The sequence below is a fragment of the Lycorma delicatula genome, chromosome 12 (assembly GCF_047948215.1).
Source record: "Lycorma delicatula isolate Av1 chromosome 12, ASM4794821v1, whole genome shotgun sequence".
Classification (NCBI taxonomy): Eukaryota; Metazoa; Arthropoda; class Insecta; order Hemiptera; family Fulgoridae; genus Lycorma; species Lycorma delicatula.
In genome coordinates this window covers 7,142,313-7,168,096 of record NC_134466.1, presented here as the reverse complement: position 1 = coordinate 7,168,096, position 25,784 = coordinate 7,142,313, and the positions used below count along the sequence as shown (strand labels likewise).

General features: G+C 28.5%; 1 protein-coding gene across 6 annotated transcripts in view; it reads right to left on the bottom strand.

Moving 5' to 3' along the window:
* Rim (Rab3 interacting molecule) overlaps positions 1-25,784 on the bottom strand; it is a 300,437-nt gene that overhangs the window by 47,799 nt on the left and 226,854 nt on the right. The window contains exon 19 of one of the 6 annotated variants that reach the window (XM_075380711.1): positions 15,705-15,855. The exons of the other annotated variants lie outside the window; for them this stretch is intronic. Coding sequence (XP_075236826.1) covers positions 15,705-15,855 — 151 coding nt within the window. The remainder of the gene's footprint in view (positions 1-15,704; positions 15,856-25,784) is intronic. 6 annotated transcript variants of the gene reach the window in all.

Genomic DNA, 25,784 nt, shown 5'->3' with positions numbered 1-25,784 from the left:
ATTTCATGGGTATAATAACTTTTGTCTGTTTTAATACACAGCACACCCCTCCCAACAGTATAGAATTTTATAATTTAATTTTGGTAATTACTCATGTAATTCACACACTTTTCTGACCAACATTTTTCCAGTGAGAAAATTATATTTATTTGACTGAAAAATATTTTATATTTGAATATTTAAAAAAAATACTGTTTAAAAATTCAGGTGTTAGAATTATGTGAGGAAAAATGAATAATTTTGATTAAATTTAAACATAATACAAATGGTGGATCATTTATAATTTATTCGTAGCATTTTATTTATAATCGAGTGTTAATTCTTTAAATTTATTCTATACAAAGGAAACTAGTTTTTAAATCATTAGGATGTACAATTACTCTGTCTATGATTTTCTGTTTGTCTCATTCATAGATCTATTTGACAATCAATGAGGGAGACATCGAAATACATCCGCACAGGTCTTAATGGTCTTTGTCCTAGGGTATGTTAATCATAATGTGTTTCTTCTTAGAAGTTGAAATACTCCCTTATTTGATAAAAATTTAAAAAAAGTTTTTCAAGCGAAATTTTTTTGCTAACTGGAAGGAGTATTAGATGACAGTAAGGAGACTATACTGCTGCAACATGTGATTGAACATTGTCTTATAACACAAATGTTCACTTCCCTCCCTATTCTATAAACTCCTACTAACCCATTCATCAATTTTAACACAGACAAGCAAAATGAACTATTGCACATCAACCAACTAAGTTTACAAAAGTCACACTAACTATATATATATATATATATATATATATATATATATATATATATATATATTAGTCAGTAAATAGCTTCAACCGGACTCGCATTTTGTACAACATAGCGTCAAAGTAAGTTCAGGTGAGATTATATAATATGCACAATTGAAATTAAAATCAGAAGTTTTTAGAAACTGAGAATGGAAGTTTTCAAAGATATTTGATTAACAGTAATAGGGCCTTGTATATCTCAGACATAAGTTGCTAATATCATCCAGAGTTTTCTAATTGAAACAAGTCCTTCCACTTCGTGAATGAATGTTGCTATTTTATGTAATATGTACCATTTATGCTGCTTCTATCTTGGGCTACGAAACAATATTTCTGTAGAGATACATCCTTTTTGGTGACTAGAACAAAGTTTGTGGGAAAAATTCTAAAGACGATTAAAGGTAATTTAATTTCAACTCTCGATGTAATCCTCTGCTACATTTATAAATTTATTCCTGTGTTTCACTAGTACCTGGATACCTGCAATGTAGAAAGATTTGTTGTTACATTGAAACCAAAATTGGACTGACTGCTTCACCTCATCGTTGCTGTTGAAATGCTGGCCTCCCAGGAACAATTTCAAGGGGTCGAACAGGTGAAAATCACTGGGAGCAAGGTTTGGACTGTACAGGGGGGGTGGCAATAACTCTCTGCCAAGATCTTGTAGTGTGGATAACTTGCGGTGGGCCATATGTACTCTTGCATTGTCCTGCAGATATAAAACACTTTTATTGATCACACCAGGCCGTTTTTTCTTGACAGCATTGTTCACAACTTGAAGAACTTTGAAGTAGTACTCGCTATTAATATTTACTCCACGGGGTAGAAAATCGATATGAATGATGCCATTTTTATCCCAAAAAACTGAGGTAATAACTTTGGTGGCTCCAAACCACCTTGACAGGGATCGTCACTCACTGATGTACAGCCTTCTTTAAAACATTTGTACTAATCAAATATTTTACTGTAACTACAAGTCTCATCACCATACTGTGCAAGGACGTAAATAAATCTCGCTGGGTTTTTGTGAAATATCATTACAACGCACTCTTCCACATATCCATTACATTGGACGCCATGTTCTTTATGACTGACTGTTGTTTAATGTGTTTCACACCAGCGCGCTATGCGGTAATAGGTGATACTAGTATGTTATGTGTAAAACTAATAGAATGCACAAGAATCTCCACTTACACTACAGTCTAACAAAAGTCCCACATTGACATGACTGTCCCTTGTATATATAACTTGTAACATGGTAGGTCTGTAAGATGCAGACTTCAATACATACTGAAATTATGTAACTGCAGGAAATGAATCCATATTTTGATAGTTATGAGGATTCGCATTTTCTTCTCTTTCTGGTCCATCTATGTTAAAAAACCTTGAAGTAAGTGAATATTATAATTTATATTCATCACTTATTAATTGACATTTGAACATCGATAAGATGTTAAACATATAACATAGTGACTGGTATTTATATATTTTATATACAAAAGATGAAGGTGATTTGTGTTTTCTTCGCTGTGTACTTTCAATGTGTTATTGTTGTTCCTTTTCAGTGTACATATAATGATATTTATTAAACATTGTTAACTTTTTCTAACCTTTTAATAATGTTTATTGTGGCTGAAAACATCAACGTATGGAAGTCATATCTATGTAATAAGAAGCTTTATATGTTGTTTTCACCAATTTCCGATAATATATTTAGATGAACTAGCTCACGGCACAGTAATTATCATCTATTTTAAATTTATGAAACATTACCATTTTATTTTTATTTGGATAGTCTATAAGAGTAGAGCCATGCAATGATAAAGTACTTACATCTGCTCTAAGCTAAGGTCGATCAGAAAGTAAGTTACAGCCCCTCTATGAAACAAACACATTTCTAAGACAATTTTTTATTTTATTGAACAAAAACTACGTATTTTTATCTATTTTTCGACATCACCAAGTTTTTCTAAACACTTTTCATACCTTGTGACAAGTTTTTAAATTCCACTCTCATAAAAATTTCAACCAATTTCCTTCAACCATTTAAGGATTGCTTCCTTAAGTTCATCATCATTAGCGAAATGCACCCCTCCCAGGTCTCGCTTGAGAGGACCAAACAGGTGGTAGTCGCAGGATACTAGGTCAGAGCTGTAATATGGATGAGATCACACTTACCACTTGAATTTTTGCAGTAACTCCTTTGTCACATTAGGCTACATTAGTAGCGTTGTCGTGAAGAAAATGACCCCATCGCTCAATCTTCCGGGTCTTGACAAAACATGATTTTTAATGGCTTTATGCACTTTTTTAAAGTATCACAGTAAGATGTGGCATCGATTGTTGCTCCTCGGGAAATAAATTCACTGTAAACAACTTCCTCAGATTCGAAAAAGACTGTCAGCATAACCTTTCGAACATGTGAGGATGTTTTCACTTTTTTTGGCTGTGGCGAATTTTTATGTCTCCATTTATGTGATGCTTGTTTAATCTCAGGAGTGTAATGAAGCACCCAGCTCTCATTCCCTGTGGTGATTTGTTTTAAAAACTGTGGACCAGTCCTGCAATAACATTGAAGAAAAGAAATAGCAGATCCAAGATGCAGATAGCAGATTGATGTTTGTGGGTGTGGTCAACAGATATGGCACCCATCGTGCACACATCTTACAGTAATCAAGGTGATCGTGAATAATTGCAAGCACACTATCATAACTGATGTAAGTTCACTTGCAATCTCTCTAATTTTAATGCACCAGTTACTCATGATCGTTTCATTCATGTGTTCCGTGCTATCGTTGTGTTTGCAGTTGAAGGACAGTCAGCACGCAGTTTGTCACCCACATTTGTTCTTCTGTTTCTGAACTTTTGGCAACATTTTGTGATCATCAGACGTAAAATTGCGTTCTCAGCGTATACCTCAACAATTTGGCGATGAATTTCACAACAATTGTAATTTTACAGAACTATACGCTGCTGGGGAAGCGTGAAGACAACGCAACCAGTGCTGCCACCACAAGACAATTAATATATCCCTTTCAGTTCAAGAACACGGCAAGGGTGTAACTTACTTTTTGATCCATCTCTCGTACTTTTCATCGACAAGTATTTCAATCGTAGGTCTTTGAGATTGTGTTTTAAACTATATAGAAATATGAATATGTTGTTACGGGTACTGATTTTATTGCTGTAGTAATATGTCAATCAGTTACACCAGAAAGCATTTTCTATCACAATAAACAACAAAGGAAGTTGACAAGAATCCAACCTTTAAAAAATTGCAGAAAAATACGGCTGACTTAGATTAGGTTACATTACACCAGCCAATTTAGGTTTGATGATCTTGAAAAGGTGCATAGTGAGGGTAAAAGTAATCTACTTCTGAAGCATATCGGACAATCAGATTACTGCAATTTCTCCCTTTTTAATAATCTCTTACTCTGAACTTCCATACATTCTGCTGGTATGTCAGCAAATCCTCTCAAATATTCTCTTTACCAAATTTATAATGCTTCCTTTCTTCATTTTTGCTTTATATATAAACTATGTTAATCTTACTATATTCAAAACAAAAATTTTTTACGTACAATAAACTGTATAGTGCAAGAATATAAAATTAGATTACAGTGCACTTAATCCTAATGAGACTTTTATGAAAATCGGTTCTCTAATTAAAACAAAACTGTAATCAAGGCAGGTACTCTTTCTGTTCAGAATATAAACGCCAATAATTCTACCAGATATTTCTGGAATCTTAGAACCTACAAATCACAAAATCACTGGAAATTATCGGAGAAGATTGTACAAGTTGCAATTCAATGCTGCAAGACAAAACATGTTACAGAAAAAAAATCAACAAGAAAATTAAAAGTAAATGTTTTTTATCATATTCAACAAGATATGAGTAAAGAAAATAAATTTTGGCATAAATAAAGATGGCGATTCTTTTAAAGCGTTAAATTATTTTTTTTTGTAGTAGGAGAATTTTTAATTGATTTTTAAAAATATACAAAACCAGCAGGTTTTTGGATAATATAAAAAATAAATGTAATACTACATTTAATAAGTAATTGTTAATAAAATTAAAGTAATTTAATAAAATTCAGGACCCAGTGTTTCAAAAAATAAATGTAATTAATTCTTTTCAAAGCTGTAACATAAAAGAAAAAGGATCATTCTTTATTTTTCTGACTATACAGTATATTATATAAGAGAACATATGCTAATCTGGTCGAATTTTGTATGTCAGGGTTTTTTTCAGATCTTGACATTTCATGACCTTCTCTAACAAAAAAACAAAATTTTAGCATGGAAAAATTCTGGAGAGACGTATGTAAAGATGTTGACATGGTTTTTTGCTTTGTTAAATTGGTTTTCATTTTTTTTGATATCTTTAAGCTGGATCAGCTGATTTTTATGAAATTTTGTAAGATGACATCTGAATATAACTTCCTGGCTTTGCCAGGAAAGTAATGCAAGACAGTTTTTTTTTATTTTGTGAGTATTAATTTTTAAAAGAATTCCTCAAATGGATATTTTATTTGATTTTCAGAGGTAAAAATATTTTTTTAACTAAAATATTACATTTTTGAATATTATATTTATATTTTTTGAAGAATTTAGTACTTTTTAAAAATTAAATAATGACCCGTTCCTACCGACGGGTCATTATTTAAAAATAACTTAATATTTTTTTACCGTTCAACTTAAGAATGTATTGTTCAAATTTCTATAATCCTTCAAAATAATATTTTCATTTATTTAGAAGTTATAAAAACTAATAATTATGATATATAAAATTATAATACAAAGAGTTATATATTCAATCTCTATTTTGTTTAGAAGGATTTACGGTAAACATAATTCTTTTAGTAGTATTGAAATCAGGATGACTCTACCATTCTTGTTAATTAAATAGAATAATCGATTTAATAATTATAATCCATTAACAATATTAAATTAAAAAGAGTAATAATTTAAAAAACAGTTATTACTAGAATATATTAAAAGAAAATGACAAAAAATACTATAATATTTAGACATCAGTCTAACAACTTTTAAAGTTTTTAAAAGTTTAATTTGATTATATTATCATAATGCCACACACACTAATCTAAGTTATTTTAAAAGTTTGCCCTAAAATGATGTTTAATTTAAACAACAAATGAGAATATGATGGAGTTTTAAACACCAATTATCTAGAGAGCAGAATGAAACATTACCATATAACACAAGAAACCCGTGCGTTAACTTGAAGCACTTAAATGAAAAAGAAAAAGTACTCATTCATTATGGTGCCTTATTTTGTACAAAAATTTCCTCTGTAATATAATGTTGTAGCTGGTAAAATGAAAGAATATTTGAACAAATCATCTGTTATGGACGATCTACAGCATGTAAAATAGCGCTGAACAGAAAGTATAATACTGTTGTCTTTAAAAGTCATACTCTGTTTATAAGTATAGATACTTTTACTTGTAATCACTGCCTGACAAATTCGAACAGAACTACGCTGTATTAGGAATAAATTGTTATACAAATTTACTTAATTTTAGTTATAAAAATGATCGTCATAAAAATCACATAAACAAATGTCTTGAGTTGCAGCATACTTAAAATACACAGCACTTTAAGGATTCAGACTCCTTTTAAAAAAAAAACCATAACATGAATGAAAGGAAAAACATTGTACAGTATCGTTAAGAGTATCCACAAACCAAAAATGGATGAATAATGAATAGCCATAAAATAAATATATAAATAAAGATAAGATCAAAAATATTATTTTTAATAAATTGCCATCATTAATATATGTAAAGTGCAAGTAATCACGGAAGTGGTGGAAAGGGATCAAAAAAAGATTTGTTTAAGTCAAACTGATTAAGAAAACTGGCAAATTTTCAATTTTCTCAATATAATTCTTAAAATAACGCCAACACAATCTTGGAGAATGTAAAGCATCTTTACATAATAGTTATTTAAGTGTCATATTGGAACATCAACACATGTTTGCATTAATCTGGTTAATATAATTTTTGGAAACCTGTTTATTAAACATGTTTTTGGCTACTGGCATTTTAAATTATTTCAACTAATTTGCAGGACCATTGCGTCACAAGGAAATGTATTTCACTGTCTTATTCAAGACTGGTTTCACTGTCATAAACATCTGTAGTAAAATACTGTAGCTGATTACAAAGCATGAAAGTAATTATTGCTAATTTATGTAAAAATTCATTTCTCCATAATAAAACTTGTAAAAAAAAAAAGATTAATATTACAAATTCAAAGTTTATGAAAACAGATAACAAAGTGTTCTGTACAGAAAATGTACTACATTACATATACTCTTGAAGATCACTAGAATTGCTAAGGTAAGCAATATATTCAATTCAAACAGCATACATCTCGATTTTCAAAATATATTAATTAAGAAAAAGTTACATTTGTATAAATAATGAATAAATAAATACAATATAAATTTTATAATTTAAAAATAACCATAATAAGAAACACAAAGGAGAAAAATATACAACTATGAACTGACTATAATGCAAGAAAACACAGTAGCAAATTTATAGCGATGGTGCTTAAAGTATAGAATAATTAATCATAATAATTACTTACACATTAATAACCAACTAATACAGATTCATACACACATAAGCACACAACACAATTATTAAAAAAGCCTATGTAACAAACTATAGGAATTAAAATAAAAATTAAAAAAAATCGGACAAACATATACTATTAAAGAAAAATAAAAAACGAAACCAAAAGTAATTAAAATGAAAGTTTATTACGATTGATATAAATACCTTATGCGTTAAAGAAGGAATTACATTAACATTTTCCTTTAAACTCGACTGTTTGAATCGGTTTTACCTAATAAATAATTACTAGTTTTTAAGCTATTATTATGTAAAACAAATTGTTAGGGATGTAGGATGTAGGCGGTATACTGAAATGAAACGACTAGCACTAGATAGGGAATCTTGGAGAGCTGCATCAAACCAGTCAAATGACTGAAGGCAAAAAAAGCTATTATTAATTTTAGAAATATACAATCATAAAATTTCCATATTTATCTATTTTGTAAAAAATATTAATTCAAGAAGAAATGCCAATTAAAATAGCAAGTAGACAGATAAAAAAATTGGTCTCTGGACCGATTTAAAAAATTTGATATTGTCATTAAATAAATATAACATCCAAGAGAGCACCTTTATCTTGCTGTTTTCTAAAAATCATAATGCATTTTTCATACCTCTGCGAAATTAATTTTTTCCTAATTGTATAACTTAATCTACACCCTGTTTTATAACCTTCATAAATAATTAACACTTACCGGGCAGAAAAATAAAGTATACATGGACCAGAAGAATAAATAAGTACAAGGTGTCCCGTTTGAAATACCCTATTTCTATTTGACTATATCTCCCAAAATATTACACATTAAACAAAGATTAAATTAAAGCCTGTCTTATCAAGTTATAGCAATAATTGACATTACGTACATACATCACTTCCACATATGCCCCACCAGTCACATGAAGGATATCCAGTTGATAGGTGATTTCTTGCCATTATTTTTTTGAAGCATTACTGATCTGATGATTGAAATGGCATTCTGAACGCTCTCATGTAGATCCATATTTCCTACTTTTGTCATATACATCCTGTCTTTGACAACCCCAAAAAAGAAGTCCAGAGGGGTTATGTCTGGTGGTCTGGTGATCAGGGTGGCCAGGCAATTGAACAATCTCTTCTAATCTACCTACCAAAATCTTGACAAGTCTGACCGGTTTGCATTCTCGCAAATTGAGCATAGGCATCCTAATAACCTCTTTCACCAAGATGGGGCTCCCTTGCACTAGCTCCTTGAGGTAAGGAAAAGGATGGACGAGATGTTTCTGGTAGATGGACTGGAAGAGGTGGCTTAATTCCCCTGGCCACCCAGATTGCCAGACATAACCCCTCTGGACTTCTCCTTCTGGGGTTATGTCAAAAACAGGATGTATGCAACAAAAATTGAAAACACCCAGGAGCTGCATGAAGCGTTTGAAATGCCATTTCAATCATCACACCAGAAATGATTAGATGAAAATAATAAGAAATTGCCTATCAGCTGGATATTTTTGGTGTGACGTGGAGCACATGTGGAAGCGATGTGATCTTTTGTTATAATTTGATAATAAGTTTTACTTTCATTTTTATTTTATATCAATATGTGTATTATTTTGGGAGGTACGGTTAAATAAAAATATGCCATTTCAAATGGTATACCCTGTACTTTAGATTTTGATTCATCATTACTGCTAGACAAGCAATTTTAAACAGATAACAAAAATAATTAACTGCAAGTCGCAAAAGTGGATATAATAGAATTTTGTACAATTACAAGAGAAGTGGATAATCAGGAATAAATTTTTATCTTATACTTATTTAAGTAAGTTACATGTAAATTTAAGATAACTTACAACTAAAAATAATAACTTTAAAAATAGTAAATAGTAAATTTATGTACTAAGGTTGTGTTAATTGTTTTTAAAGATGGATAACACTGTGTAGAATATTGTATGCGAGGACCTTGGCTATTTAATTAAAACCCTTAAGATTTAAAATGAAAAACAAAAGAGTGATGGACAAAAATATAATAATTAATTTTTTTGAAGCAAGTAATTAAAATATACAAATTTATCTTGAAACAATTTTGTTTTAAAAAAAAAAGAAAAATTTCAAAGCGGTTACTTAAGGAGTTAATAAGAATTTACTCTCATAAAAAATTAATTCCATACATTTAAATATAAATGATAAGAAAAAACATTTACTATTTGCTTATGAACACAAAAAAATTATGATTTACTATCTTAAATATCAATCGTAAAGATGCTTTCAGTAAAACATTTGCAGTCAGACTCTTTTATAATGAACAAACTGAACCTGAAATGTAATGCAAAAGTCAAAATAATATAAAAATAAATTAACAGAAAAAAGTATAAAAAAAGAGTAAAACTGTTTTTTAATAAACAGTTAAAGAATTAATCAAACAACAGTACCATTTTAAAGGTACTTACTTAATACACCCATTTCCTAACAAAATTTAATCTTTTCACATTATAATCTTTAAAATTACTTAGATTTTTTAATCTGTCTTCACTTTGCATTCAGCAGAAAATACTAAAAGGTGATATTAAAAGGATAAATAGGATGCAGGAATATCTTACAATATTGCAGAATATTTGTATTTAAAAGTAATTTTATTTTTTAATTATTTATTACTTTTATTTAAATAAATAAACTCTTGATAAAAATAATATTATAAATGACGACTAAACATTTACACTTTTTTTGATGTTATTTAAAAATGAAAGTTCAAAAACTTAAAGCCAACAAACAATTCCTTCATAAAACATAAAATGATGCCTTGAGATTTATGACAGAGTTAAGTTGCAAGACGTTGGTAAAACATGTTTTTCATTTCAGATATGTCATCAGTTCTGTTAACGTGGAGGAGTCATTGACCTTTTGCCATGTAAGACCTAAAAATTCTCTTTAATTGTACTAATTTAATAAAAAAAAAATATACAAATGAAAATTCTAATACAGTTTGAAATGCGCTTTAATTAAATCTTAATGCATTAGTTGTTTTATAAATTGTAAGCTAAATAATTTACAAAGAAAGAAACAAAAACGCTTTAAATTATTATTTTTTAAATAAAAATTGTCTTTATCTACAGCATTATCATCAATAATGAAAATGAGATCTTATATTTATCCACGAAAAATTATTATTTATTATATTCAAGACAGCAGAACAGAAAGCAAAAGTGTAAATGGTTGAGGAGTTAGGAATTGAAAACATAAAATCCCTCAGTATAGGTTGATTAAATAAACAGATTAAAGAATAAGAGAAGTTATGTAAAAGATAAAAGATATTCATCGGTTAAGACATCTTATTTAAATGTTAAGGGGATCCAGATATTTATAAAATAAAACAAGATTATTAAAAATAATTTCTTATATTTCTACTCATTTTTTCATGAAATAATGTATATAACTCTTACTAAAGAAAAATAATTAATAAAACCTAGTTAAGAATATTGCGAAAAATGATAAATCATATGTGAATTTTTTGAAAAATTCCTTATACAAAAGTAGGGGAAAAACTTTTGATTGACATATCTTTTAACTGATATTGATTTTAAATTTATGAATATACTAACAGCATTTTCAAAAATTTAAGTGTATCACAATCACCTTATTCAAAAACAGGTGGTTTTTGCCATATTTTATCATGAATAAGATTTTTATAAAAAATGTCTTATCGCAACATAATTTTACATTTTCTGGTTACTAGAATTTTGCTAATAGCAGAGAATAAATGAAGGTCCAACACTAGCTACCAATAACTGTATTATTAAATAAACATAAAAAATAAAATATTTATAATTTAAATTATCTCTATTTTATATTTATTTTATAATATCAACCGTATAGAAAATCTTATAATTTATTATGATGGCTTGATAACGAACTGTACACTTCATGAATAATAAACAGATTTTAAAAGTTTTTTTAGATTTTCAAATTCACATGCACCCAGTATCGCTCACAGGATCAACAAAATTTAATACTTTATAAAAATTCAAAATTTTTTAATTTTGTAAAAATTGATGATATTCTTTTAAACTGTATTAAACAAAACATTTTATTTTTTATTATATGAGTTAAATTTACTGAAGAATAGTTGGAAAAGATTTATAAGGTCGAATCTCCTCTTTTATGAACAGTAAATAACTAAGTAAATCTTGGTATATTTTAATAAAGTGTAATTTATCTTAAATTTTGAATTTATTAAAATGCGACTTAATATTAAAGTAGAAATATACAAAAGATTTAAGTAATGGATTGATTAATTATATTGAAATATTCCTATAATTTCCCTAAGTATAACTTGGAGAAAATAATCTGAAAAAATAATTCATAATCCAAGAAAAATTTTGTTTTAATTGGATAAAAGATAACATTGGTCGGTGTAGGAACTTAAAAAGATAAACAACTGACAAAAGTTATAAAATTCTTCAATTTCTAAAGATAAACTCAGAAAGAGAAGAATTTGGTGAAAGACAACCTCAGATGATGAAATATTACTCAAAATTACCAAACTAAATTTAACCAAAAATCAAAATATAATTAAAGTGCAAAATTAATTTTTAAATTTAAGAACAGAAAAAATTATTATTTTTTACGTCTAACTTTACCGATGAGAAACATAATAATTATGCATGAAATAATAAAATTATACATTTTAAGACTAAAATACATAAATTAACTGAAAATTACATAAAAAATGGAAAATAAAATAAAATGATGCTTAAGTTTTCTTATTTAATATAATTAATTTATACATATAGAAATTAAATAAGTTTTTTTTTTATATTATTACATTTTTTTATATAAAAATAAAAATGAATATTTTCTTATTCTGTTTAAAAAACTTTTATATTTTTTAAAAATAAATTTTAAGAGGTATCAATTACTACGGCCAAATACATATTACTATGTGTGGCTAAACACAATTTTTTCAATTTCTTTCAGAAATGCTATGCCCTGAGATGTTTCAGGTGTTATAAACTATTATATTATAAGAATATTTAATCGATTGTCTTTACCGAAGCGTTAAATTTTGTTTTATGTTTTAATTATTCCAAAAATGCTGAATAAAAAAAATTTGAGAAATAAGAAAAAGCAAATAAAAAACTTTTCCTATCTATATAGGAAAATATAAGTTGTGACAGTATTTTACACGGGCATCATCCACATCATAAATGATTCAAGGGGCGAATGTCTAATAAATGAAAGACCATTAACATGTCAAAAGATAAATATTAAACAAGGCTGCTTTGAGGTAAATTTAGAGAGGTCTATATGCATTTGCTCGTCATAGAGAAATTGTAAATGGGGAAGGATATTCAATCTGTTAAAATTAGGCCATAATGTGTTTGAGAAGATCGATAGAAGTATTTTAAGAACTATAAAACAGTTATACCAAATACAAGTTATAATTATTGCAATGATAAAACCAGGAATCAAGAAACTGCTACTTATAAATTATTTTTAACTGCCAATTGAGTGTAATGGTCGTGAATTATCTAAAAATGTTAACACCATTTACTGAACTGTAGCAAGCATTCTTAAGGTCAGTGACGTACAAGAACCAGTTCAATGAATACATTAGGATTGGCTGTTAACATGCCTTTTTTTGTACTTACAATTCAATATTTACTATTTTACATCTTGACAATTTTCCAGATGCTGCATTACCATCAGGTTATAGGGGATGTAGTTTACTGTCCTACTCAAGATCTCACAGGTGTTATTATATAGAAGTCAGTCCAGAAATTAATTTATATATATACACAACATCTCAAGTACATAAACAATCATATGCCTAAAGTAGATTATGATAACAAACTTGAAATGTGATTTCACATGATTTAAAATTTCTTTTCAGTACTGATAAGATTATTTGGCTCAAAAAAGGATGACAAATGAAATTATAGTATAAGGTCAAAAGCGTAAGTATAGTTTTCTAAGCTGGTGATTACATATAATATCTGATGCAAAATGCTATCGTTAATGAAAAATCTTAGTGCATAAAAATCATGTGAAAAGTCAAACCTTGCTGAATAACGAGTAGAAATTAAAAGATAATGCATCAAAGAAGGATTTCTGTAAGAGACATGCATTGATGGAGGAGTATTGCATACAATATAATACAGCAAATTAAAGGGATACATGGGCTCAGAAATTAGTAACAATTCTCATTCATTTTAATAAAGAAACATTTTATACTTGGTCTCAGCTGATAACTGAAGATATACTTTGGCCAGAAAATACAATAGTATGCAAATAAATTAATCCAAACACAGGGAATTGTTTATTTCTATGTTGTGGTTGCACTGTTTGATCATACTCGTTCTTTAAGTTGAGTCTAATGTGAGGTTATTGTAGTTTGGTTACTTAGCAATTTTCATGTTAGTGTTTTGTAAAAGTTTATTTAATTTTTTATAAAATCATATTTTTGTATTTTTTGTTCTGTGTGTCTTAAATATATAATAATCAACATAACTCCACAAAAGTGTCTGAAAATCGTTTCTCTTTCTAAACATACCAGTATGACCCAATGACAAATAACTTATAGGTGTAGTATTGGACTAGGGATGGTGAATGCTATTTTAAAATAATTTGAAGAAATTGGTTCTTTTCACCTCAAAGCAAAGGTAAATGCGGTCAAAAAAAAACCTACTCCAACACAGGATCATTTTATTAGTGAGAAAAAGTAAACTTGATTGAAAATTATCTGCAGAGAAAATCAAAAATTGAGAATTAGCAGAGAGTGGAACAGATTTACACATTGACAACTGTCAGATGCTAATTTTTTACAGCCGATTTGATGAGCTAGAAAACTTATCACCCAGGTAAAAAGCAACTTTTAACAGTAGCAATATGCAAACAAAATTTTCTTGTGGGCCAAAACACATGCTAAGTGGACCAAAGAAGACCAAAGAAATATTATGATTTCTGATGAATCACATTTTTATGTTCAAGGGAAAAGGATTCCATACATTAGAAAAGCATCAGTTGAAAATACATCTCTGGCTCATATCCAACAATCGGTTAAAAATATCCAGGAAAAAATGTTTTGGGGTTTTTTTCACATTTGAAGGTCCTTTTTCATTACTTCCAATAGATGGTATGTTGAAAAGTCATGGATAAATCAAGATTCTGAAGGAAAGGTTTGTGACACAACTTCAGAACAAATTCCCACAAGGCAACAGACAGTTCCAACAAGATTTGGCATTATGCCTAATGCCAAAAATTTGGAAAAATATTTTGAATAACATATTAAGGCATCCTGGAATAGTCGCTTTGATATTGGAGGGACAGACAGATGGGAAAAATTGTGCAGGCAGGCAACATTTAGAATATGTAAAGCAAATTGTTAGGGATGTAAGATGTAGGTGGTATACTGAAATGAAACGACCGGCACTAGATAGGGAATCTTAGAGAGCTTCATCAAATCAGTCAAATGACTGAAGACAAAAAAAAAAATTAATTACTAGATATTCACAAATTGTACAGGTATGATTTTTTTTTCTAAATAAAGCTACTTTTTCTTAAATAACATCTGTGGTCGAATTAATTTGCATGCTACTGTAAATAAATCAATAATTTTCATGAAAGGTACACTTAAAAATGTATACAGTAAGTATACAATTACCAAAAGTTATTTGGTAAATTAACCATTAAAAACTTACTTGAAAATGTTCAAACTTTTACATATAATTCACAAAAATCAGAGATATAGGAAAAATGTATTATTTGTAATGTTAATTTTAACGGTAATAATATAATATATCCTTGCAATGGACCTACAGCAACAAAATCTTCCTAATACTGAAATTATTTAAAGATTCCTCTTTTTTGTTTTAATACAAAACGATTATAAACAACCATAATTAATCAGATTTCAACAAGCAAAATGAACGTGTTATTAAACCCAGTGATGTTTTATTTTGTGTAAATTAAGGAACCTGTTTATTTAACGGTCAATAAATTTAATGGCTAATATTAGCTTTTTACTTCAAATTTTTTTTTACTCCAGAAGGCATTCTAGATAGTTTGAAACCATCTGATTGTAATGGCTTGGAATTTACTACGCCTCCCTCAATATAATATATATATTTTTTCACAATCTGATTCATAAACTCCATTTTAGTAAGTAAATATTTTATCAATATTATAAATAAACAAATTAATTATCTGCAAATTGTAAGATTTAATAGGATAATAAAAGGTATATTAAAGGTGAAGGTAATCAGTGCAAGTGAAAGAATATGGACCTGTCACCATCTTGTGAACCTTCTCCATCGCTGGAGATAGAGGACGGTTGTTTGACCAAATGCCGCACCTCATCCGGTAACACTTCTTCTGATCGATGAACTGTGAACGAAGTCTTTCCCCGAACCCCAAATCCTATCCTACGTTTACGACCTGAGACATACACCGACTATATGTTTAAAAAAAAACAATGTAACATTTCTGGTTTTTTTTTTTTTTTTGCTTTGTTTACAACTCTAGAACAATAATTACATTTCATTTCTTTAGAAAAACAAAAATTTAAGTTATTACTACACCCATTAAATTATAGAATATATTTTACTATATCTTTTATATATAAAAATGAAAACTGAGTAAAATAAAAAAAATAAATATAGATCTTTTAGTACCACACACAAGCGCATAAAAAGAATAGCACTTTTAAGAAAAAAGTATTGACTTTTATTGTTAAGTTTTAATTTAAATAATAACAGTGGATCCAGACTATACTGAAAGTGTGAGAAACTGAATATTACACTAAGAAAACAATTGTAAAAATAAGGTTGCAAATTTATCTGATTTAGTGATCAAATGGTTATTTTGGTAATAGTAAATTCACATATTTTGATAAACGTGATTTCTATTTTATTCAAAACAAAATATTTATTTTTAAGCAAAATAAATTGATATTATAATTCACATTAATAAAATCTATTAAAGGGAATTACTATAAAGTTTGTTTAGTTAATTAACTAAATATATATTAACTATCACGTGTACTCAATTTAAGTTTTTTCGATGAAGAAAATTAAACCGATATTAAAAAAATATATTAATACAAATAATAATTATTATTAAATATGTTGAATTTAGAAGGGATTTAATAGAAAGTTAAGACAAATTTATCTAAAGCAGTTAAGATTCGGTTTATATTATACTTACAAGTTAAAATATAAGCGGGGAATTTTCATGTACTTGCTCAGAAAGCAAAGTACTTGTTCACTTGACAAAAACTTGCATGTCTATATTTGTCATTGATACTGTTAGCTAATCTTTTTCTCCTCCTGTCAGTTTTATGCGATAAATATATTTAAACAGGAGCTGTACAGTAGTGATAACACAGTAAATTATGATTAAATTACTGGTAAATGAAAGTCTACGCTTATAAAAAAGAATCGGCAAATTAATATAAGGGAAATTTCTGTAAAAACAATAGAAGAAAGAAGCCTGAATATAAAGAAGATCAACTGTCTTACAACAACTGTTGTGACATGAAAAAGATCGATGTAAATCTTTAGATGTATAACAATCTGCAATGAAATGTGTTATATCACCCAAAATCAAAAGGGACAAGTATGTGATGATGACCTTCAAACTCATTTCTACTATTTAAAGGAAAAATCACCTTTCAACCAACAATTTTCTTTTGGAATTCAAAGGTAATATTTACCTCAACTTTCTCACATAAAAAATAACTATTACAAGTACGGTAAACATAATAGTGTTAAAAAGTATTTGTGAGATTTTTATTTATCCGAATGATTATTCATTTTCATAAAATATTGATATTTATCGACTTCAAAGGGAAACGTTATGAATTATATACATCACCCGAAAGAGTATATAACTGGGTCCACTGTAAGTATAAAAAAAACTTTGACATTTTATTACAGTAAAATTGTAATTAGATGACTTATAAGATTTTATTAATTATGATATTTTAATTTAAGTATGCTAATAGTTTAAATTGTCTTCATAGATCGGGTGAAAGATTTAATAAAACAATTTAAAGTACAATATATGTGAATACCCGATCATCATTTTAAGTTACAAAAGAAAATTTATATTACAATGACAAACAAATAAGTAATGATTAAATGAAACCGGATGAAGGGTTGATAGTTTTAAATAAAGATGATACTTTTAAATAGAAGTGTACTTTACTTATAAGTTTACTTTTGTTACCTATATAAAAAAAAAAATCTTAATTCTTTGAACAAATGAATATAATTTTATATAACGATTATATACAGTAGTGGCGGATCATCCACAAATGTTGTAAGATGGGACTTAATGTATGTTCAGTGATTTCATTATCTGTGACGATTGAAGGATAAATTATATAAAAAGAGTTGTGTCAAATAAACCAAATAGGCATTCTAAATTTAACCAAGTTTTTCAATCGTATAAAAATTAACTTTAAAATACCGGTCAGGTTCTTCTTGAAGTTCTTGTTTTTCTGTAATCAGTAACTTATCGATAGTTTTTCAAAAGAAAATTTCATTACCTATAATTTATGACTGTCAAATCAGTCAGTTTGTTATGAAATTTACATAATTCATTTAGTACCAACAACAAAAAACATAATCAAATCAAAGCACTGGTTTGAATTCTTTCATATAATACAGTATATCAAATTATTTACAAGAATGTAACAAATTAGTCATTTTATCTCTTAAAGATATGTCATAATACTATATTGTAAACACTGAAGTAAAAATTAAACAAAAGAACAATCTATTGTATGTACTATTAAGTGGTTGTGTTTCTCATTTACTATCAACTACTGTTTCTCGGTTGTTGCATGAAAAATTTAATACATTCATAAATATGAGGCGTATTTTTTTAAGTAAGGGCCGTTTTCAATTTGACACCATTAGATACGGTGGAAATTGATGGCATTAATGTAACATGTTTATTTATATCAATGATCATCTGTTTGCAACAAAAGGTTAATGTTAATGTTATTTGCGTTAGTTGCAGTGTATAACCTGGCAGAAATGAACGTTACAATAAATAATCTCATAATTTGTAAAGTGCCATCAGTAATTTGTTTTCTATTGGTTAAGAACCAATCTGCTGCTGATACTCATAGAGAAATTGTCAATGTTTATGGACCCAGTCTTATGCGCAAAGGTAAAGTTTGCCGATGGTGTCTGTTTTGTGGAGGAAGAATGAATGTTTGTGACAAAGAACATAGTGGTCGCCTGATTGTCATCGCAGTTGAATTGACTGAAAATGTGAATGTGAGAAAACTGAAGACTTACTGTTTCTCAATTATAGATTCAGTTTCCTTTTGTTTCACGACATTTTAACTGAAAAACTGGGTTATAGAAAATTGTGTTCCAGATAGGTACCAAAAATGTTGAATGGAACACAAAGAAAAATGTCTTGCTGCAGCACAAATACTTTTGAGGTGATGATTTATGGAAACACATGACCGGTGATGATATGTGGATATCTTATTCAAATTTTGTGACAAAGCATCAAACGATGCGATGGCAGCATTCATCATCCCCGAAGCCCAAAAAATTTAAGCAAGAAAGATATTCGTTTTTGGGGACGCCGAAGGAATATTACTGATTGAATTTCTTGAACGCGGAAGAACTGTTAATGCCAATATGTACTGTGAAACACTTACAAAACGTAAGATGTTCAATTCAAAGTAAAAGGTGTGGGAAGCTAACTGATGGGATTTTGTTCTAAACAACAATGCATGACTTCACCACAAACAAAACCACTGAACAACTGTGATGATTTAGTTGGGAAATCTTTGAACATCCACCTTACAGTACAGATCTTGCACAGAGTGATTATTACCTTTCTCTCCATTTAAAACAATGGCTTACATTACAGAAGTTTGAAGATGATGAGGAATTGCAAAACAGTATTAATTAATCGGTTTAAATCACAGGCGGGAGAATTTTTCAGTAATGGAATAATGAAGCTGATAAGCCAATATCAAAAATATATGTGAATACAGTGAATGGTGAATATGTAGAAAAATAGTATTTACATGTAAGTTTATTTTGTTATAAAGTTTTTTCTATTTCACTTATTTCAATTTTTATATTGAAACGACCCTTAAAAAACACCCCTCATGATTTTACCAAAAATTACTTGTGTTTTTGTTGAAGACGTAAGCTGGGTGATTTTATTGAAAATGAAATGGCTCTATATTCTAAGCACCGAGAATGTGTTAATAAGGATCTTCCATCATCAGAAGGTAGATAAGCAGAATATATCTTGGTGAAAAGGACAAAATTATACTTGAAAATTTTCCCGTGCTCAGTTACTAACAGTACAGAGTACAGTCTACTACAAAGGTGTAACAACTTCCTGAAGCCACTTCAGTTACCAACACGACTAATTATTTTACATATTTTTTTTGTCAATATATTGCAAGAACAAAAAAAATTTTTTTTTGTAATAAAAGTCTTATTGTGAACCTATAAAAATTTGAACTTTTATAAATCAACTAGATTTTATAAAATACTGTAACAAAAAGAACTAATTTTTAAATGAATTTCATTAAACTACAATTTAACAAATTATATGAATATCAATTGAGTAAGTAAATAGTTACTATATCAAATTTAGTATAAAATTTGATGTTACAAAGCTACAAATGAAATTTTTGCTGTTTACTGATATTTTATTTTTATAAAACAGATGTAAATACTTTCCAAAAAATAAAACCTGAGATGGTCTTATTTCACACCATTTATTCTAAATCCATCACAGACTCATAATCGGACATCATTTTAACATAAAATTTAAATTTAATAAATTAATTCATAATGAAAGCTAATGTTACTTCTTTCTTAATTATCTAAAATAAGGATTAATATCAACCTGTATAATGATTAGATAAAATTGTCAACATAATATTTTTTTTTTTTACAATAATACAGACAAATAAGAATAATAACATTTAAAATAACATAATTATTATAAATTTTTACCAAAGTTTTTATATGTAAGACGATAATCTAAAAAAGTTCAAAAGTAAAAATTTAGTAAAAATAAAAAAAATTAAAATGTTAAACAGAAGAATAATAAACAAATTACATAAATAATCACTGAAATCAAACACCAGTATAGGTTAATAATACATGTCACATCACCTGAAAATATAAAATTTATAGTTCTAAAAAAATCTCTGCTTTCATGTAATTTTATTATAAAATTATGCATTAATTGATGGACATTCTCCAATTAATGTTCTCTTTTGCTACTGCCGTTTATGCTAATATGAATTTCCCTGAAAATATTTTTAACTAATGTGAATAGACATTAAACATTGCTCGATAAGCATGCTTTGTAAACTTGAGATGTTAATAACAGTAGACGTATAAGAACTGGAGAAAAATGTTACTTTCAAACACCTATCTGAAAATGTATTAAAAAAAAAAAATAAATAGAAAAAAATAACCTGTCTGCAGCCTTACTGATGAATCACTTAATATTTTAATTAAAGACCCTCAAAAGGATGATCAGAAATGGCTTAAGATGGTATAAATCTTACAAAGAGAAATTAAAATAGATGTCAAAGAGGCAATACTCCAGAAAATTCGCTGAATAAATATGTTCTTGTTTTAATTTTTATTTTCTTTTACTGTAAATAAACAAGTAATAAATCTAGATAAATAACGATGAAATATCTTAAAAACAGCATGTATTTATGTACACTTAACTCTGACAAATTTAAAATCTATTTATGTTAAAATTAAACTTCTAACATTAAGTAATATTCAGTAACAAAAGTTCTAAAATCCAGAGATTTAAGGCATCAGTATTTAAAAAACAGAAGGTATAGTTTTTATGAGAACAAATTTGATTTTACAAATATTATCTTACATTACAAAAATCATTTACTTAAGAAAATTATGAAAAAAAAAATTACTCGAAGCGTGTCAACAAAAAGCCAAATGAAAAACTGTACCTAGTGTTATCTAACTTTGGTCATCTACAGAAACAAATTTATTCAATTTGGCTTTGACATTAATTACTTCACATCCTTTTATTTTCATGTTACTAATTCTTAAGACTTTTCTGGTACTGAGGAATCGTTATCTTGAGCAATATCAAAGAAATAATTCATGTAAACTAGATTTGGTGAATTCATTTTTTTAAGTTTCTCTTTATATTTAAACTTAAGCCAACCATAAATAAACCGAATAGCTTAAAATTGACTATTTATATCTTTATTATTTGTGTCTTTTTTATTGAGATTTTTACACGACTGATAATTTTTAAAAATACTGAAATTCAAGTAAATTAATAATATGTAAAAGGGGATTCCTAAATAAACTTTTCACGATGCGTAACTAATGAGATTATTTATTTGTTAGTATGAATTTGAATCCATTATGGAATTGTTTAGGCTTTGCTGCTTTTCATCAATTTTAAATTCAGAGTTTTTCTTGCTTATTTTTTGTTCTTTTCACATGTAATTTACGGATAATGCTTTCTATAACCAATTTTGTGGATTATTTAAGTTTACAGACATGAAAAAAGGCTATAACATGTTCTTAATTTCATAAATAAAGAATCATACTCGGACATCATATTATAACATTATAGTACACTAATACTACAAATCCTTAAAAAAAGAAAGATGCTGTAGAAAATTCATCTAAGTATTACTTTTTTACATCTGCGAAAACAGATTCTACACAAAATTAACTTGTTACTTTATTTGTGTCGGTTGGAGAAGAGAATAAGGTCTTTTTGTAAATATCTAAAAGTTTTTTTTTTTTAAAAGACGTTACTTATGGACAATTTTAAAGCTTACAAAATTACCTTTAATTTGGATTTTAATATTTCATACGATAAAAATTTACCGATCGTTTTTATATATGTACTTATCATTCCTAAAAAAAACACTTTCATTGCTTGATCTTTTATTAAAACAAAGTGCCAAATAACAAAATAAATAAATAATTTGATGATGGGCTTCGGCTGGTCAAAGGAGTCGTGGAAGAGGTTGAATTCTGGGCAACTCAAGCATGTAGAGTACTACCGATGTGAAGTAATCAACACAAAGCGGTACTGAGAAGATCACCGTGATATGGCTGAAGGACCACTTGGCTGCTATGCAGCAAGTCTGTGTTTCGATGACTAGCCATCGAAATTCATTACATCTCATTGCAACAGTGTTTGGGTGAACTTCTTGATAAGAATTTCAGATTCAAGGAGCGCTTTCAGAGTGTCGCAAGAAGGCATGTAATGCCTTCTTCAGCATTTGCAGCGCGGTCTATCCTGATCGGGGTTAAATTTTAAAACGATGAAAATTTTGTATAAAGGCATATACAACAAGGTGATTATGCATTACCTATTTGGCTAAACAGAATGAAGTATAAAAGCTATCACGATATTCTGTTAATGGCTCAGCATCTACTGTTACTTACTGTGATAGGGGGCTAGGCTATAGGACTATTTCATGTAAGGCAGTTTTAGATGTTGCGGGTGTTAAACCAATTGACACCTTACGTTGAAACATTAATTACATTGCGCTGTGAAGTTGGGTGAACCGACTGTGCGATGTATTGGGGAAATACAGGAAGAAGGCTTTGGTATTTGGCAGGACAGGTGGGATGAGATGGCAGATGAGCGATGTATGGAAGGTCTCTTTGCAGACGTAAGGACATTGGGAATCGCTTCATGGATCTACCCCAAATCGGCATGTAAATTGGCTGGCTCAATTTCGCTCAATTGACTCGGGTCCAGTGTCATAAATGCTTAGTATTGGATAATGCATTTCATGTGCTGTACGTCTGCTCAAAATATTAGTTTAGGCATGCACAGGTGGTCAGGGAGCTTGAGGGTATTGGTCTGACTCTGGATCTGCGAGCTAACTGAAAAATTAGAGATGAGTGACATATTTGCTGAAAGATTTTTAAGGTTTCTGCTGCTCAAAAGAAATGACAAGAGCGTTTAGTGTAGAATAGTAGCCTGGGTGGCTAGGGACCTGCTTGAGTGCTTTTCTGCCAGAGTAGGTGCATTCGGCAACTGTGGCCAGTTATTCCTTGGTATGTTCGTGGGTTGAATTGTAGGTAATTTTCGACGCTTAAGTACGGTAGATCAAACTGTGATGTAACACTTTTTGAGGATATGAGATTAATATCTTGTTAAAGCTCCGTTTGTAAATTTTTATCGGCTATCAGTTTCTCGATTTGGTTTAGGCGAGTGTGAAAAAATATCTTTTGTTAGTCGATGCGTTTCAAAACCGATGAAAATGTCATCGAGTATTGAGGGTCTAGAAGATGACCTCTGGTAAAGCCCATCAGGGCTAGGAACAGAGAGGGTGATGCGGTGACCAGGATTGTCACAAGGCTTCCCTGATGGGGGCAGGATGAAATTTTACAGCATAATTTTACTGGTTTTCTAATTCTAACTCTTTTTTATAACATTCTTGTACGTTTGTTTATGTATGTTCGTAATAATATTTTAAGAATATAAAAAAAATTATAAGAGTTATGTCTGTTTTGTAAGTGATCACTTTTCCTGTTACATGATTCATTTGGATTTTTTCAGGACTTTAATTAAGGAACAACTGGCTTAAAATATAGTATGTTTTCTATGTTGTAGTAACCACAAATTATTTTAAAGGAACATTTTTGCTCTGTATATAAGTAATACTTTACCAAAGTAAAGCGATCGCAGCTGACCGTCATCATCCTGATTCATTTCGAATTGGTTTGATAAACTTCTAAGTTCTTTCTATTACTTCAATTTATTTGATAACATTTGTTCTAAATGTATAGTACAGTTTCACTGTCCCTTTAATAAAATCTTTGTAACATTTTTCATTTTTACGGTGTAAACGCTTAAATATAAGTGAAATTTTGTAGTCTATTAATTTCTAAGTGAAATGTAATTCATTTTGGTATTTATTATCTAAAAGAAGATAAAATTTACTTATAGGTAAGAAAATATGAACTTTTCTTTAAAACTTGTTAAATAGTAAAAATTTGTTCAATACATATACTAATATTGAATATAAGTTTAACATATACTAGTAGGTTATTTAATTTTTCCCAAAACTTTTTTCTGCTTTTTTCAATCCATCTGCTGTGCTTCCTCTTATATTTCTCTGAAAATTAAGATTCATCCACCGGTTTTCTAAAAGACTGTTTAAATTTATTTCTTTGAAAATATTTAATAATTTTAGATTCCTTTTTCAGTTTCTTTGAACCGACTTATTTTGCTTTTCCTTTTTTAAAAAAGTTAAATATTTATTTTGTTCAACCGTTTGGCAAAAGCGACCTTAAAATTTGAGTCTCATTGTACAGTCTATTTTTTTTTTTAATTTTGGTAAGTTTCATCTGATTTTCTTTATTTATAAATATTATTTTAAGAGTTCTCGGGCTGAAATCTTTCTTAAAATTTTTTTTCAAGTTTCATTAGGGCTTTTCCCGAGAAATTCCGTTGGCTTTCTGCACTATATAATAATTTCAATAAAACTGGTTTTATTGTGACATAATTTTGTATTTATGGGTTAGGAATTTTTTTTGTTGTAATTATTTCTTGTAGGATGATAAAATGTATATATTATGATTTATATATTAGAATTTAGTTTTAATTTAGAAAATTTTTTCTGATTCTGCATTTGTCCGTAAACAAATAAAAATTATTTTTATTATAGTTATAGTAAATGTACGGTTAAACCTCTACAGAAATGTGTATAACTATTATAATCCATTCTACAGTATTTATTAAAAAAAAAAAAAAACAAAACCAAAATTATATATTTATTGTACAGTAATAAAGAAAAACCAAACAAATGGGGTTTCTCCAAAATTTTTAGAACAGAATAGATGGTAATTTTCTTAAAAAGCAAAATTTTTTAAAGATATTTACAAAAAACCTGCACCATTTCTCCCTTGAAGTCTAAAAAACCATCATCTTCAAAGAGTTTGTTTCTGTTGTAATCTATTTTTCCTGCACTACTAAAATATATACTACCTGAAGACAGAACCAGAAAACATTTGCATTAGAGCAGGTAAACTGTTAAAATGAATACTGTAATCAAACTTTTAGTCGTAGCTAAGCGGAAGAATCGGAGTGCCATCTGACTGATGGGAAAATTTCTTTATAGATGGTAAATATTTTAGTTATTCTACAAAAGTTTTGTCAAATCTGTTAAAAATTGTTAATTATTGGTAATCAGATTTTCCTCCGACACAGAAGAAAAAGGCAAGAGAACCGTAAAAAACTGACAACTGAAAATATTTTTTCCAATTTCTTTATTTTTACAACGGTGTCAAAATAATGCAGCAGTTAAGAACTGTGAATAGACAGCAGTCAACTATTGAAAT